General features: G+C 40.9%; 3 protein-coding genes across 3 annotated transcripts; 2 read left to right on the top strand and 1 right to left on the bottom strand.

Moving 5' to 3' along the window:
• Positions 1-41: 41 nt before the first annotated feature.
• Positions 42-7,857, bottom strand: srpx2 (sushi-repeat containing protein X-linked 2). Its single transcript, XM_041047878.1, has 10 exons — positions 7,402-7,857; positions 4,350-4,427; positions 3,865-4,056; positions 3,440-3,616; positions 2,938-3,061; positions 2,732-2,853; positions 2,418-2,597; positions 2,006-2,139; positions 1,769-1,890; positions 42-968 (listed from the first exon to the last, which is right to left on the bottom strand). The coding sequence occupies exons 1-10, from the start codon at positions 7,445-7,447 to the stop codon at positions 788-790; spliced, it is 1,356 nt and encodes a 451-aa protein (XP_040903812.1). The 5' UTR covers positions 7,448-7,857; the 3' UTR covers positions 42-787.
• Positions 7,858-8,943: 1,086 nt separating this feature from the next.
• tspan7 (tetraspanin 7) lies at positions 8,944-14,334 on the top strand. Its single transcript, XM_041048853.1, has 8 exons — positions 8,944-9,199; positions 11,092-11,280; positions 11,367-11,441; positions 11,526-11,621; positions 11,804-11,959; positions 12,101-12,184; positions 13,375-13,459; positions 13,608-14,334. The coding sequence occupies exons 1-7, from the start codon at positions 9,113-9,115 to the stop codon at positions 13,441-13,443; spliced, it is 756 nt and encodes a 251-aa protein (XP_040904787.1). The 5' UTR covers positions 8,944-9,112; the 3' UTR covers positions 13,444-13,459; positions 13,608-14,334.
• A 1,163-nt stretch (positions 14,335-15,497) lies between these two features.
• Positions 15,498-17,387, top strand: mid1ip1l (MID1 interacting protein 1, like). Its single transcript, XM_041048922.1, has 2 exons — positions 15,498-15,637; positions 16,080-17,387. The coding sequence occupies exon 2, from the start codon at positions 16,170-16,172 to the stop codon at positions 16,662-16,664; it is 495 nt and encodes a 164-aa protein (XP_040904856.1). The 5' UTR covers positions 15,498-15,637; positions 16,080-16,169; the 3' UTR covers positions 16,665-17,387.

Here is a 17,387-nt window from a genome sequence, read left to right as displayed (position 1 = left end):
TTGCGATTAAAAATCATGCACAGCACTTAGCACAGAATGTGTATAGAATTACTCTGATCCACGGGGAAACAATTTATTATAAACTCGTATTATACAGAACTGTCTGATGTTGCATCCAACAAAATTGTGCTTAGATTAATCTATACCACTGTATTTTACTTTACTAGTATCATGTAAAATTATATTTATATACGTTGAAGAAGAAGCTTTATTTGAAATTATTAAAATGGTCTATTTTCAAATATGAAAAATTTTAAAACCTTTTAACTCCTCAGTGGAGTGTGATCAGAGTCACTTTTTACCTCAGGGTTGCCTTAAATATTGTGTTCACCCATAAAAATAAACTAAACCCATGGCATGCCTGATTGCCTCATCTCTGTATTACCAGCAGGATTCTTTAATTATCCGTCCACTCGAGTTCTCCTCAGTAGTCTGTTGTAGCTGTGGTGGTTTTATTATCATTTTAGGTCTTTTAGTTCTCATGAAATATCAGGTTACTGACAGGATTTCTTTGTATAATCTGTATCTTTCTCCCTAAGCCTTGTCTGCTTTGTGCTCTGTATCTGTGGTGGCCTCCATGCCCCTCAGCTGATGACCTGATATAGAGAAGACAGTGCTATCGCTTCACTACACAGTGTTGCATAATAATCACATTTGAACATGAGGAACTGCCTTCTTGTCCTCCCTATGATCCTCTGGACATGGCTTCTGGTTTATGGTCCCTTCCCATCTTGTGATAGCAATACTGATGAGTTTATCACTGTGGCAACCAGAGGGGTTTATTAAATTAGTCACAGAAGTCTCTGTGGAGCTCGAGCTTCTCTCGTTCCTCTTCATCCAGCAGGAAGCTGTCGATGTAGGAGAACAGCTCATCCGACGCCATCGGAGTGATGAAGCGCTCTCGGTCCAGTCCGAGCTTGTCCAGCAGCACCATGCTGAAGTAGAATCTGGAGATTCTGAACGCTTGTCTGCAGAGAAACAGGATGCAGCAATTAAAGGCACAGTGCATTTTTCTCATATTTTGATATTAAAGTGGTTATGATTAGCATTGGTAGAACAGCTCAGAACAGACAATGTTAAAGACAATGTTAGGAGTGAATATAGTGCTGGTCAGATCCATATGTCCCCCATTTTATCCTGTTTTAAGGCTTTTTGCCTACATTTCCTAGAGTGCTTTGCCCTACACTCAAAGAGTGTGCCTCATGCTGCACTCACTCAGCTGTGGGATTGTGTGTCAGCATGCAGACTGAAAGTTAGGAAGAGATTTTCCAGTCTGGAAAAAGTGAGCAATGCCCCTTACTCAAATTGCGCAGTCCATGGAAAAAAATCTATATCTTTGCCTCTTCTAAGATGAATTAGCACCTACACTGTTGTGTCTTTGTCTGGTGCAAAGTGATGGACTTTTAAAGAATCTCTTACTCACTGATTCTCATGGGAACTAAAGCCAGATATTTACTATTGATGTTGTTCTGTCAGGCCTGTCAAAATCCCATTACTGCTACCATGGAATTATTGGGCTGCTATTTCTAACACTTAATCTTTTGAGTGGATTTTTTCCTTTCAACGTCAAACTAACAGAGACTCCCTTTTTATTAGGAGGCTCCTGACATTTGAATAGAGTGAAAAGAAACAACCCCTTACTGTTAACGTGAATGGGACTTACATAAAACAATTTCAAGATGGAATTTTTCAACTAAATGAACTTTTCTCCCCCTGAATGAACCATAAAACTGCTGAATAACTAAGTGATGAAGTTTCTCAATATTACCTCAAACCCTCGATGACTTCAGAGCCAAGCAGACTTTCTTTGATGCGACCCGTCTCCCGAGGCGGCGAGCCCAGGAGCTCGATCAAGGTTACATGTCGCAAGTCTAATCCACAGTCTGATTTCTGGTGGACACAAAAAAAAAGATTTATAGGTTCTTGTGTGTTAAACTCCCTTAGAAGATGCCAAATTTTGGGAGGAGATTTGTGTTAAGTCAACAGTAGCAAAAAGTTTCCTCACCTGTATCATAATGTTCTGCAGTTGGTAGTCTGGGTCCGATATGTTGGGTGCAGACATGATCAGCAGCCTCCTCTTTTCATAGAACTGATCCAGGAGAGCTGAGGCTGTCTTTACATCTGACTTAATCTCCATTGCTACAAACACACAAGGTCACAATGAAATCCTGCATTTACAACCTCCTCCAGAACAACTGAACTTTGTACACCACTACACTTGTTTTACAGCTGTACCCAATCCAATCTAAACTTTCCAGATGGTTTCATTCAAATAACTGTTTTAAGGTCTATTGCATTTTTATGTTGTTGTATTTGTGCTTTTACTTAAGTAAATGATCTGAGTATCTCTTCCAACACTGGAATGTACAGTATATGAAGCAAATTCAAAAGCAGATTCATGCAGACTCAGTACTCACGAACACACTCAGCAGCATTTCCGCCCCAGCTGCGGTTGAACTGGCAGACACGACTAGATACCCCCCTCCGCTCAAATCCTCCATCACAGTGGTATTCACATGTTGCACCGTAGTTATTCCCATCTGAGGTGCAGATGAGGTAGCCATGCATTGGTGGAGGCAGTACTGGACATCTTCTCACTGTAAGAAGAACACCACTGAAATGAAAAATCCAGTGTGCCGTCCTGTAAGTTACAGTGGTATCTCCAGGTTAATGTGTAGTATTTATAAACGCATTTCATAAATTAAAAAAAAAATCAGGTTTATCACCTTACCCTCAACACGGACAATGAACTTGCAGGCAGCTCTGTTCCTGGCTTGATCGTACACTTTGTATCGGATGATATTTGCTCCTTCACTAAAATCGGTGTCTGGCTCCTGGCCCACTAATATTACACTGCAGAGGCACAAGTGAAGACCAAATGTTTAATTTCATTTTAAAGTGAACAGGAAAGGGAGACAATGGAAAGGAGAGACATACTTGAGTGATTTGTCAGCGGTGTCTGTAGCAGTGGGGGGGTCCCAGGTTATCCGGGCAGTGAGTTTTCCTGGCTCGGCAACCTTGAGTCTGGACGGGGGACACTTGATCTTTGGAGGATCAGTATCTGAAAAAAGCAGTTGGAAATTTAGAAACAATATTGGAGATATTAGAGGAAGGAAATTGGTTTGAATGGCACCATCTTTTTTTGGATAGTCTTAACGGCAGCAGTTGCACAGAGCAGTATGTGAAGGCTGAAAGGCAGCAGAGCACAGTCTGGATTCAGTCCAAAGAACAGAGGAGCAGGAAATGCGCTTGTTTTTGTGAGAGCAGACACAGGGATGTGGGCTTGTGAAAGAATGAGGGAAAATTCGACAGAAACACAGATGGACTGAATTTAGTGTTCATGTTATGGCAGTAAGTTAAACCTCCAGTCGACAGTCCAACAAATTTTTGAACATCAGGTTAGCTCTATGTGTATCTGCAAAGTAAGACCTTGATGCACCTGAACAAACTGGCTGTACTCCGCTCCATGACCCCCTGTGCTGACAGGTGCGTGAGTGTTCCCCCTCGATGCGATAGCCAGGGTCGCAGGTGAAGTCACACCTGGAGTCTACCACAAAGCCATAAGTGCAGGTGTATCTGCCGTGTGGGATGAGGGGCAGCACATGGCAACGCATCCCTGAAGACATGTGTCAAAACAATCAGACAATCAGTATAAATCTTACAGGGTAAGGCTGCTGATGTTCCATATTTTTGTTCACTCAAAATAAACTACAGTGCCCCATGTTTATGGTAATGAAGGAACATATCCGTAATCGTGATGCGGCCGATTAATGTGTTTTTAATAGTTTTTAAACAACAGTGGAGCTCTATGGTACAGAGAAATAACTTCTGTCCTCAAAAGGGGAACTTGAAGTCTCCACGTACTGCGGCAGTAAGCAGTCCCAGACCAGCGGCGGTTGGCGAGGCACTGAATCGAGCTCCTCCCCAGCAGTCGGTAACCTCGGTCGCAGCTCATCTCACAGCGGGTGCCCAGTGTGCTTCTGTAGGCCCCTCCCCGAGGAGAGTGGCAGGTCACCTCCCCATTGGTCAGACTCGGAGAATGACACCAGTGAGGGTCTGTTTTTGAACAGTAACCAAACCCAAATCTGCGTGAAGCACTGATGGTGGAAAGCAGGGTCCTATATCCCTCATTACAGCACCACTTGATGTCAGACTTTATACCAATTTGGAATTTGGTCTTTTAGAGAAAACAAATGTTGACAAATACCACGTGAAGGGTAAAGGTAATGGCAGGAGGATTACTTGATATACTATAGTATAGTTCAAAGTAGTACTGTATACTGTCTGATGGTACTGTATATATTGTCATATCTCCCACCCTTGGTGAGTGTGTGCTTTTCAATACGCACCTTTGTAGTTCAGCTGAGGAGTGTACTCCTCCTCTGTAAATTCATTGTAGCTGTCGTGCTCTATGGTACCAGAGCCAGCTGAAACAACAAAAAACAGTCAGACGTGGAAACAGACAACCAACAAACTTTTAATGTGACCAAGATGTCAGACACCAAACATGGCTCTCTGGTCAGACAAATGTTAAGCTTCATCAAGCTTCATTAAGCTTCTGCATCTGAAGTGTTGCCCATTCTCCTCTTTTTATTCCTATTTATACACACCAGTAATCACATTGGAAGAGATTGATCAAGAACGTTTTGAGAAGATCTACACTTTATCTATCACGAATGAATCACATTGTCACAGTCATTTCATGAGAAGAGGTAATATTTTTTTTTTCCAACTTTATGGGCAACAGTGTATATAGGTCATACAGTAGCAGGTGGTTGTGGGAATGATCCTCTCCTGCACAAACTCATTTCCATAAGTTCCCTCTAAAGTTTCCAGTCCACATTCCAGTCCACAGACACCTGGATTTGCAATCAGTGACTCTCATGGAAACTCCTCAGGGTTTTTAACCTGAGAGCAGGATGAGAAAACATGGAAATCTTGCAAATGGTGTGCAGACTGTGTTGCTTTCTTGAAGTGACAGAAAATAATGTAGATGTGAGTGCAGAGATAGTACATATACTTCATATTGTAGTGTTAGATTACGAAACTTTTAAGTCGACAGTAACTTCACCACAAATTAGAGCAAACAGCATGTTTTCATTACTGACTTGGAGATGGTCCCTCTTACTCATCTCTTTCCATGTAATAAGCAGCACGGCTCATGTACTGTACTTTGGCCATCCTTCTGAATGAGTCTCTCTTCACAATAAATGCTTTTCACTGCCATTCTCCTTTCTCAGCAGTTGCGGTTCAGGCATTCTAATCCCTTTTTGAAACCCCCCAAAATGACTCTATGTTTAGAACTGAGTGCCAAACTTTCCAGTGTGTCAACCTCCGCCCCCATCTCAAGTCAGTTCCTGTGCTGCTTCCTTTGCTTCGGCTCATTTTTGTATGTTTTCTGGCGCAGTTGCCTTCGACCCAAATTAAGTTCACTGTAACACAGTTTCTATTAATAATGATGCTTCATGTTTGACTTCCCTGCTCTGGAAGCTGCTCCAGATTGCTCCAGTGGTGTGTGGGTTAAATCTATCAACAGCGTTTTTGTCATAATGAGCCCAATGTTCCACCCAGTAACATTTCCCTAGTACCCCTTACATCGAATTACTCACAGAGGAAATAAACAAGCTCAGCTCATCAGTCTGATGGTCTGTACTGCAGGGCTGAAGTTGAGACAGACAACAGACATTAATTCAGGTGCTTGATGGATGACATGCACCATCATGCATATGACAATCAGAACTTTTTTTTTTAATTACATGCATGAAAAATTACTGCAATGGTGAAAAGTAATTAAGTTGACTTAATCAAGTACTGTACTTGAGTGTCCTTGATGTCATACTTCTACCTCACTATGTTTCAGAGGGAAATATTGTACTTTTTACTGGACTACATTTAACTCACTGCTATTTTTACTGGTAACTAACGATGCTGTATATGAAAATGAATCTGTTAAAGCACAGTTTCACCTTTTGGCAAAAATACTTAACTTGAGTAGGAATTTAAAGGCAGGACTTGTAATGGAGCATTTTTAAACTGTAGCAAGTAAAGGATTTGAATAGTTCCTCCAACAATTAACTACTAAAGGGTGCAGAATACCAAGACACTGACACACACTGTGCATTGCACCACTCAGAGAGCTGACTTTACCACAGAGACAATCATACTGTTGGCAAAGTGAGTCCAAGCAGCAGAGATGACTCACACCAGACGAAGGTGTGCAGTTTGTCAGATGTTGCCTGTTTGAGGTTTAATCTATCTCTGATGACAAAGCTGAGATAATGACCTGCATCCTTTCAATCACTCTACATTATCGTCTGAGCTCATGTGTGCTTCTGGGTGGATCTCAGGTTACGCCATTATCTTGCAGGATTTAAATGAAGGCTTGAGCGCACTTGGCCCAGAGGGGGACTCCTCAGTAATTAACTGCCAGTGATTGGAGCTGCACTGTAATTAAACTGCCTGGTCAGCAGAGCAGAAAAAAAGCATCTGAAGAGGAGGTTCAGCTCAGCTACAGCTTATTTTAAATTCATTTTGACTGGAGTGTAGCCAGTTGCATGTTGGGAGATGTTGTGGGGGAGCTGCATCCAAGCTCTTCATTCCTGAAGGGAGGAGTGGGCTCCATTTGCATTCATCTAGCCACCTCAAACATTCTGCACATCTGCATCTAATACAATTGTTATTATTGCAGAGATGAAGGTATTTACAAGCTGCAGGGAAAGACGATGGATGCCTGAGTGTCTTCAACTGTCTCTAGTAATCCACTTTTATATATTATATATTTCTATGTAAAGATTTACTGTGCTTTAATTTGACTAAATGTCTGAGGCAAATCTTACACTTTTTACTGCACTACATTTACCCCAGTGCTGTGATCACTAGTTACTTTAGAGATCAAGATTTTACATATGAAAAGTTTACAGAATATGATGCATCATTGTCTTAAATGACAGTAAACTGAATCATTTGTGGGTCTGAAGATGTTGCTTTGGGCTCTTTGGGGGAATTTCTCACTATGTTTTGACATGTTACAGGCCAAACCCAATCAGTAAACTGATCAACAACGAAAATAATCATTAGCCGCAGCCTTAGATTAATTAGTTTGTTGTCTGTTGTTCCTGAAACAGATACAATAGCACAATGCTGCCTACGCATTACTGCATCACAAGAATAATCCAATAATGTGGTTTTACAGTCACAAAGGGCATTTTTCTGCTTTGATACTCGGCGCATTTAGCCAATAATACTTTTACAGTGAAGCACTGGTACTTCTTCCACCTCTGGAATCAAATGACATGTTGACGACCATGCCTGAATGAAATTACATAATATTCAGAATTCACGAACTTGAGAAAAGCCTTGAATAACTTTTCTTTCTTTTACAGTTCGGACTCATGAACTCACCTGTGAAGAACAAAATGAACACAGCAACACTGCGGCTGAGGGGCATGTCAGAAACACACAGATGATCACTCCTGGAAAACCAAGTTTTCTTGCGGTTTTTGTTTCAGATCCCAGAGTTCGATACAAAGTTTTAATCCAGGGGAAGTTTACAGCTGATGTGACAAACTACTTTTTAAAAAAAAAATAATAATAACTTAACTTAATTTTCTGTGCTGAGGACAACGAGCGCTCCCCTCACACCAGAATCTCCGCAGGATTTTTTTTTTTTTTTTTTTTTTTTTTTTTGAAAGAGAGGATCCTTCCAGTTTATCACCAAAGGTACAACCACTTGGTGGCACTGCCGGGCTGCTCATGTTTGTGTGTTTCCTCCCACAGCTGCGTTAAACATGATGACTGAGTCGTTTCATAAAAACCCACCCCTCCAAATAAGTGAAGGTTAATGTAGGTTACAAATCAAAACAGATAAAAACGGACAGTTCCTCAGGAGAGATCTTCCCCCTAATATTAAGTGTAAATAATGAGATCAGTGCTCAATTTCTCCTCATAATGAAACTCGTTGAATCCAGTAGTGAATTTATCTTTTCTGTAGTGTCATTCGCTATAGGAACTTTATTGTCTAATCATTTTAATGTCATGGTGTATCACCAAGTTATATAATATCCTTTATTCGGTGTATATTAACAAGTTTACAAACTGTTTCATACGTTGTGCAATTGCAAAACAGACGACACACGTTTGTTGAAATTTTGTGGTTCCTGCTGTTTACGATTCTACACAATCCGTTGTTGTTTTGATGGTGTCATCACGTATAATGCGGCTGGAATATGTCCCACAGGAAGTCTAAATAATTTTAAGAACAGACAACCAGCTGACGACAAAATTTTATTAGAAATTAGATGAGCAAACAATAATTATTTGTTTTTCTTTAGATGGGAACCATGACGCCATGCTGTGATAATTTTATTTACCCAGCTGATGTAATTCGGTCCATACAAACGTGTCACCTCACCGAAGGGAAAAAAAAAACATGCATGTGTGTAAAATAAGACACCATGAGGCTGGAAATAACGCTACTGCCTTCAACATAAAAGCATCCATTTGATCAAGTTTTTTTTTTTTTAATTTAAATGACGTTGAATCAATACCATAGAGTTTCAATCCAGATTGAACGTTATAACATTATTTATTACTTTTTACTACTTTACAGTAGTACAAATTTGGTTATTATACATTTACTCAAGTAGGATTTTTAAGTGCAGATTTTTACATTGATTTTGAAAAAAATCTTAAAAATCAGAATATTTTAAGAGTGTTTTAAGTCTGAGTCTTTTAGCAGGTCTTTGTGAGGACAACATAGCTATATATTTTTCTTAAAGAAAAAATAACTAACTTTCCCCTTTTATCTGGCCATTTTGTGCGTTGGGGTTAATGGAAATCTAGTGGTTTCTTTTAATGTTTTATTTTGAAATGTGCGCCTGAGCGTGGTGCGTTTTAAATGTTGCTGCAGACTTGACTCGGTCTGGACTGAGAACTGTTGATCCCCTCAGGAAAGTGAATCTGGGTTAGTGACGACACTTCCCCCTCTCTTCTTGGATTTATCCTCGAAGTTTTTTTTTTCTCTCCCCTCTGATCCAGGACGCTGTGAAGTGAACTTTTTCTCAGATTGTTTTTCTTTTTTTCCAACCCAAAGTTAAAAAAAAAAAACACCGCTATGTCGCCGCCGTCTCGACGGCTTCAGACGAAGCCAGTGATAACCTGCCTGAAGACTTTCCTCATCTCCTACAGCCTCATATTCTGGGTGAGTAGCATGTCATGTAATGGGGGACAACAAGCTAAAGGGAGCAACAATGGGCTAAAAGCGGCGGCGGCGGTGCCAACAAGGCTAACGACATCATTTCCTCAAATCACGACAGGGACTTATATATGTTGAATAAACGACCACAAGGCAAAGTACGCTTAGTTTTGTGTTGACATGAAGAACCACTTGTTGAAAATTTACGGACATTTGGAGACGCTGAAGCAGATGTTTGTGTTGCTCGGTGGAGAAGATTTGTCAACGTTCCTTTCGCGTCCGAGAAAAACAAACAAACAAAATAAAAACACAACCGTTAGATATTTAGAAAGTTATTAGAAGTGAGATGTTACCCACCGAAAGTAAAATTTAACCGTCTCTTTCCTACTGTTGTACAGTCCAACTTAATTATGAGTAACGTAAAGCTGCAACTAGTAGTCGATTAATCGATTGACATGAATCGGTAGCTAGTTATTTTGATCATCAATTAATTTTTTTCAGTCGGTCAAAGTCTAATTGTTTAAAGTGTGAAATGCCAGAAACAGCCAAAAACCCTAAGAGATTCAGTGTAGAGCTGTTAAATCAGAAAATGTATCTGCAGCCATTTCAAACAAAAATGTCAAACAGTTTCAGTTTCCAGCTTCTGAAATGTGTAGATTTTCTGCTTTTCTTTGTTTGATAGAAAATTGAATCTTTTAGAGGTTTGGTAAAGTGGTCATTAATAACAGGCATTTTTTAAAACATCTTATAGACAGAACTTTTATTAATCAACAAAACATTGACAAAACTCATTGTCTTCTCGATTAGCTGATCACTTTTTTTTTTTTTTTTTTTTACATGAATTCATCAAAATAGTTGCTGAATAGTTTCCTGTTGATTGACTTAGCAGTTAACTGTTGAGTTATAATTTGATGCTCTTCTTTGTCATGTTTGACAGTAAACTGAATATCTGGTTGATTTGAACAATGTGAAAACATGACCTTGTCTGTGGGAAATTATAACAAGCGTTTTCACCATTTTCTGATATTTTATTTAAAAAAAGATTAATTGCGACAGTGATCGGGAGAATAAATGATACTGAAAGTGAATGTAAGGAAAATATAAGCACAAGCTTGTATTTTGTAGAGAATAAGTCCTTATCGGTGTTCACCCTCTTAATCTTTGTACCGAGCAAACAGCCGTCTCAGGCTGCTGCCACTAACACAAAGTTCAGGTCTTTTATCTGACAATTTATTGCTATTGGCTGGTTGATGTGATGACTCCCCTCAGGCTAATGACTTGTATGGACAGTGTTAAAGGAAAAGATGCTGAGATGAGTGAATTGCAGCCTAAGGCCCCGGTGTGTTTTTACCGTGATGTTTAGAGGTTAAAAAAAACAAAACAATCTGCAACATGTGAATCATGTATCTAATGACTGACACAAATGGAAGGACAGCTTAGCAAATATGTAGTGGGCTTAATACACATCTTATCACAGTCTTCTCCTCTAACTCATCTGTTTCTCTTCATCTGCACTTCCTCCCCTGAGGAACAGTGTAGATCTAATAAAAGGAAATCAATAATGGAAATTGTGTTTTTCCTGGATTCAGCCCATCATGCTTCTTAATTAGACCTATCCTTGATGTTTGCCAGATTTAGCACGCATCACCGGTTTATCCTAGGAGCTATGTGCTGTATGCATGATCACAACACAGCTGAACTAGGAGGCTTGACACTTGACATGCAGGTCATCCTTTTTGTTACTTAAAACCATTGAACTGAACCAGTAGAGAATCAGGAAAATGCGTTTGAGCCTGTAATCTTGGGTTGTGTGTCAGACACAGCCGTAAAAACCCGCTCCTCATCTTCCTCTGTGGCTCTTTGATGCCGGAGCTGACTTGCCCCGCTGTCTCCTTCAGTTCACAGGCGTCATCCTGCTGGCAGTCGGGGTGTGGGGGAAGGTGAGCCTGGAGGCCTATCTCTCCGTGGCTTCTGAGGAGAGCACCAATGCACCATATGTCCTCATCGGGACTGGAGCCACCATCGTTATTTTTGGACTGTTCGGTTGCTTCGCTACATGCCGCGGCAGCCCATGGATGCTCAAACTGGTCAGTGAAGAAGCAGTAATGCCCGAGATATTCCCCTCAGGTGTGACCTTGTATAACTGTTTGTCTTCCTTGTTTTGTTCCTTCAGTATGCCATGTTTTTGACCTTGGTGTTCCTGGCTGAGCTGGTGGCAGGCGTCTCAGGCTTTATCTTCAGACATGAGGTGAGTTACTGATGCAAAACATTAAAATATTTCACAAATGAATCACTGACTAAAATATATTCTGCTTTGTGTTTAATTCACCAGATCAAAGCCAAATTAGGCATTGCCTATAGAAATGCTGTGAAGTCCTACAATAGCACCGACAGCAGGAGCACTGCAGTTGACACCATCCAGAGGACTGTAAGTAGGAAGTTTCATTTTTACTGAACCACATAGAGCAGAGAAGCGCTGCTGCACGGCTCCCTGTCACTGCAGGTGTTTTCCCAACAGGTGATCCAAAACATCCCAAACATCATTTGTTGTGTTGTAGCAAGAAAGCCAACATCCAGCATTTGTTTTGTTGTTGGATTTATTCCATGTAGTTGCATTGCTGTGGGGTGACAAATTATACTGACTGGAGCGAAACGGCTTACTTTAAAGAGAAGGGCATCCCTGCCAGCTGCTGTAAAGACAACACCAAGTGCTCACAGGAGACTCTGAAAGACCTCGACAAGGCTGAGAAAGAGGTGTACCCAACGGTGAGTTCACTGCCTACACCGACATCAGATATTATGTATTCTAATCATATTGTAAAATGATTGTTAAGTATGTATAGGCAGCACGCAGGGTCAGAGAACTTTAAAAGCTACAATACAAATCTTTGTTTCTCTGCTGTGTAGGGCTGCTTCGCACTGGTTACCCACGTGATGGAGGCAAACCTGGGAATCATTGCAGGGATCTCTTTTGGGATTGCATTCTTCCAGGTGCATCACTTGTTGTTTTCTCAGACATTCTGTCTCAGGACAAATGGAGCTGTGTTGTACTGGTGTGGTTTAAAGTAAAAAAAAAAAAAACTTTTTTTGCCCCCCCAACATTAAATCTAGCAATACTATTTGTCCATCATTCCCATTGGTTATGAAAACATTGTTGAGATCTGGGGATGAAGTAAAAAAGACAGAGTCTAGTGGGACAACATCTGGACAGATTTAATTTGTAACATCTGTCTGTCACTGACTGTGGTTTGAGTCCAGTAGCAGACCTTTGTTGCATGTCATCCCCTGCTCCCTCTTTCCCTTCATTTCTTGTCTCACTCTATGCTATTTTATAAAGGCAAAAATATATATTTATATACAAAAAAAGCATAAATGTGAAGTGAATAAAGTAAGAACAGAAGTGAAAATAGCAGACCTCTGGCTGCCCATAGCCTCAGTTTGTCTCTCTCAGGTGAGGTTAGCATCAGCCAGATAAGAGCCAAAAAACAACATTGTACATGAACGGGATTTATTCCCCTTCAGCAGCAGTAAACACAGCACACTGGCTCACTGATAACTGTGCTGCATTCAGAGCTTAACCCTGACTTTTATTGACAAAAAATTAACAATTAACTACAATAAACAGCTAGATACTGACTCTCCACCACAGCTCCATAACAGGACTAGTGACCTTTAACTTAACTAGAGCACTGTATTTATGGTCTGCCACATTTACTATTTGAATTGTAAATGTGAAATTTATGCAGTATATAGTGCCCCTATGCCTCGAACCATCCAAATTTTCAGATTACTGCTCACTGTAAACTATTAAGAGTCAATAATATATGGAACAGTGAGTGAGACAGTGGTTTTTATAGCCCAGATTATATGAACGTAAAAACAAACATGACCACACTAAGCTGGGTGATTATAAGAAAGCATCACATTGTAAAGTAAAGCAGAGCAGACCAAAGTGCAGCCAGTGAGAATCAGTGAGTAACAAATTCAACTTCCACCTTCATTTTCACTTTGAAGAAGTTGTTTAGGCAACATACAATAGTTTGTGTACAGTTATTTATAACCTGTCTGATCAGTCATGTGGTTGCTTTAATACAAGAAGAACAAAGATTCATTTAGTGTATTTTGATTGGTACTTGGTCTGTGTTTTGACAACTGTTTGTTTTTAATGTATTTTCCCTCAGCTCATTGGGATATTCTTGGCCTGCTGCTTGTCTCGATACATCACCAACAACCAGTATGAGATGGTCTAACAGTGACCTTTCACAGGCAAGACTTTTTAAAAAAGCGAATCCTGTTTTATACATGTTAGTTCAGATTGTACCAAACAGACTGGAGGAATGATCTGATGATCTAATGTTGAAAACACAAATACAAATTATGTTCTTATAAAAACCTGTTTTTTGTCTGTTTGCAGGTTACTGATGGGCAGCTCCTGGTGAAAACTGAGTAAAATGAATCTCCTGTGATTTTAATATTGTGTGTGTTAGTTATTATCATTTTAGAGAGGGAAAAACACTCACTGCTTCATGTTTTACACAGTCCCAGCAATGACAACCAAACAGAAGGGAATAATGTTAAAGGAAAATCAAAAAGGGACAATACCTGCAGCGTAGCTTGACCAAAAAGAAAAGGGACCTGGACATTTCGGAGATCAGTGTTACTCCTGAGATTTAATTAGGGATTAGATGTCATTGCATAGATGTTACGTTTTTCATTTGAGCTAATTAACTCTACCAGTTTCTTTTGTCTTTGTATAATGCAGTTGCCTTATTTTGTAATTTTGCTATGATTAGTCTGTAGTCTGTAGCAGATGAAATCTAGACAATAAGCTGATAAATGTTCAGCTTCTCTGCAACATTAAGTGAATTTCTGTGTGAAACACATTTAGCCTGAGAGATGGACAAGAGGTCGCCACCCTGAAATCAAGTTTGTGTGATTTACAGTAACGACTTGTGAGTTGTGTGGAAAATGAGCCTTACTAATGACCTTGTAGGCCAGTATTGTTGAAAGCCAGCGTTCGTGTGTGCCAATTACCGCAGCCCAGCCACCTTTATTTCACAGTTTTCAGTGTTAAATTGTTATTCTTTTGTGGATGCATGTGAAATACTTGAAAAAAATAAAGATGAAATCCAGTATCTTTACCAAAGGGATGCATGCAGCTCAGGATGGGTCCACAGCTGAAGGAGATATGTTTGGCAGATGGACATGACTCAGTTATTTGGGGGCCTTGTGAGGGATCCACACAAAAGCATATAACAGCTATATCAGATATAACAGTTTTAAATATAAAGTTTTGGTGCAGTGTGTGGTGCAGGTGTAACTAATAACCTTAACGATGCTACATGACTGCTCCTCCTCATCATTCATTAACATTATTAAATACACATGTGCTGTTCCTGCTGCCACATATCAAAATGTCTGCCGCTCTCTCATCCCTGCTGACCTTTTTCGCACATTGCAGATAAACCTGAGGGGTTGATTCCTCAGTATTAGGTGTATTCGTGTCACTGTTTCACATTAGCGTTGTACAGTGGAACATATTCAAACTGAAAGAACCTGGTAAGACTTAACATCTCCTTCAGAATAATTAATGTTTGTAGTGAGGTCGAGCATTACGGGTAATATATATATATATATATATATATATATATATATATATATATATATATATATATATATATATATATACGTACTGTAACTGACAGATTAACTCCTACAGGTAAAGTAAATCAGTGTAATGGTGGGTCTTTTGTTCAGAGGAGGTTCAGATGATCTTTGAGAAGGATCACACCAGGTGGCAGTGTTGTGCAACAATAAACTGAGGCAGCCGCAGATCCACAATGACTGTGAAGGTATAAGCGAAAAAAAATAAGCTCAAACTGGGCTTCCTTTTTTCTGACACTGGAAACTAATTTTTTTTTTTCAAGCTTTATTTTCATAAGTGTGTGTATATAAGAGAGGGAAAAGGCGATAAACTCCCATTAAGCTACGCATTTGACAAACCTGACGCATGACGTACAACGCGCGCCGCTGCCGCTGCGTAAACTTGCCTTGGTGTTGCCTCCAGGCCGCAAACTGCCCGGAAAAGATGAGAAGCACATTGGGTGCAGCTAATTACAGTGCAAGCCCCGGAGAAAAGTACATGTTGACTGGCAGCTGCGCTGTGTTTTGTCATTGGTTGGGTTCGGATCAGACGCTGTTTGAATCCGCCCACTTCATTCATGCTGCCCAATTGGCTCTGCGGAAAAATACAGAGGGTGGACTCCCCCCTCCCCACCCCCACCCTAAACCGGCGTGTCGGGTATAAAAGCAGGGTTCAGCTGGCAGAGAGTTGGGGTAATTTTCATGTTCCTTCCCGGCGGGTGGTGTGCGGAACCTGAGAGGACTTGGTTTATCGAAGCGGCACGCCAAGAAAGCTTTTCCTCAGGACACCTCGTGGTTCAGGTCGGTCCGCATCCTTTTTATGCAGAACCTCTGTAGCGAGTGTACTCAGGATTATTTCAGCTGCAGAGAGTCAAGGTCATGTTGATGTGATTCGGACATTACAATGCGGCAAAATGAAGATGATGGTTCATGTAGTATTCGAGATGTATTTTGGTTTTAGATGTTTTTTGGCCGCTAGAAATTAGGTTATGTTCAGTGGATGAGATGAGAGACACGCTGCCTCTGTTGAATAATATTTCCTGCAACGTAGCTGTACTCTAGTGTGTGTGTGTGTGTGTGTGTGTGTGTCTTTGTATGGGGGGTGCAGGATGTGAATTGGTTGTATTTGATATCCACGCTGAATGTGTAAACCTGTATTTGAAAGTGTTAAGTATATTAGGCCTGGATGATTTCATCCAGTCACCTTCCCAGCATCCTCATGTCTCCTCTCCTCCTCTTGCAGATCAGCCACCTTTTAAAACACTAAGCAGCCCTCCCTGCCTTAACACCTGCCAACTCTTCACTGTAACCAAGCCAACCTAAAGCCTTCAAAATGATGCAGATCAGCAGCGACTCCGCCAGCAACAAGCACTCCCTCATCAACGTCATGCACCGCTTCATTGCAGCTGCCAACAACATGGACGAGACCATCATGGTGCCCAGCCTGCTGCGAGACATGCCCCTGGAGGAGCAGGCGGCCAGCGAGGTGGAAGCCAACAATAATAACAGTGAACCAACGTGTCCTAACAAGCAGAGGGACATGTACGAGCACTACCTGCTCCTCAAGTCCATAAAGAACGACATGGAGTGGGGTCTCCTGAAGAGGGAGATGAGCAGCGGCGCCAGCTTCCTGGAGATGGCGGTGAAGCAGGAGGAGCAGCAGCCGGTCACCGGGGATCTGCTCCCAGACGACCACTCGGACCTGGAGCATCAGTTTCATTATCACCTCAGAGGACTGTTTGGAGTTCTGTCAAAGCTCACAATGCAAGCAGACCACCTCACCAACAGGTACAAGAGAGAAATCGGAGGAGGAAACTTCATGAGATAGAAGCCCTACCCCGCTCCTCCATCCTGACTGCTTGACTTGCAACCATGGGATGTGTTGAAGGGCCCCATCTCTTCATCATGGATCTCAATGGACAGTGAACTGACCAGGGCAACCACTTTGTGACTTCTCACTCCTGTGTAGCGACACTCCCTTACCCCCCCCCCCCCCCCGTCATATCTGAAACCAGTGACGCCTGCACACGTCTAACTGCATCTGTTTCAGTGCAGTGGTTGACGTTTTGTGCTTGGTGGAGGTTGATTGAATCCATACCCAGGTCCAAATGAAGCACAGCTTTGGTTTATGCAGAAATGCACCCTCCCTTTTTTTTTTTTTTTTTTTTTTCCCCCTTGTTTATTCATTTCAAATTTGTCACCAGATCGATGTATCTGATTGTGAATAAAAGGTCTGACTGTAGGAGATATTGAATGCTGGTTATTCTGTCCCTCCTTCAAAAAATATATAATTATTTTAATGCTGAGCTGAAGGGCTCTTACCTGCAGAGGTTTTAAATCTTTCCATTTGGTGTTACTGTAACATGGTGTGCCTTGACTTTTTTTGTATAGCCCTCATGCCCTGTTCAGTTAACTCCCCATTGCTTGTCTGCTTACATGGTTCATAGTGTTTATGACGAAATGGCTCATTTGTTTGTCCTTGAATATTTCAAAAACCAATTTTATATTGAAGCAGAAATGCAGTAAAAGCGAAATAAATAATTGGATACTT

The sequence above is a fragment of the Toxotes jaculatrix genome, chromosome 10 (assembly GCF_017976425.1).
Source record: "Toxotes jaculatrix isolate fToxJac2 chromosome 10, fToxJac2.pri, whole genome shotgun sequence".
Taxonomy (NCBI): Eukaryota; Metazoa; Chordata; class Actinopteri; family Toxotidae; genus Toxotes; species Toxotes jaculatrix.
Note: the sequence above shows the minus strand (reverse complement) of the source record. Positions and strands in the feature narration are given on the sequence as shown.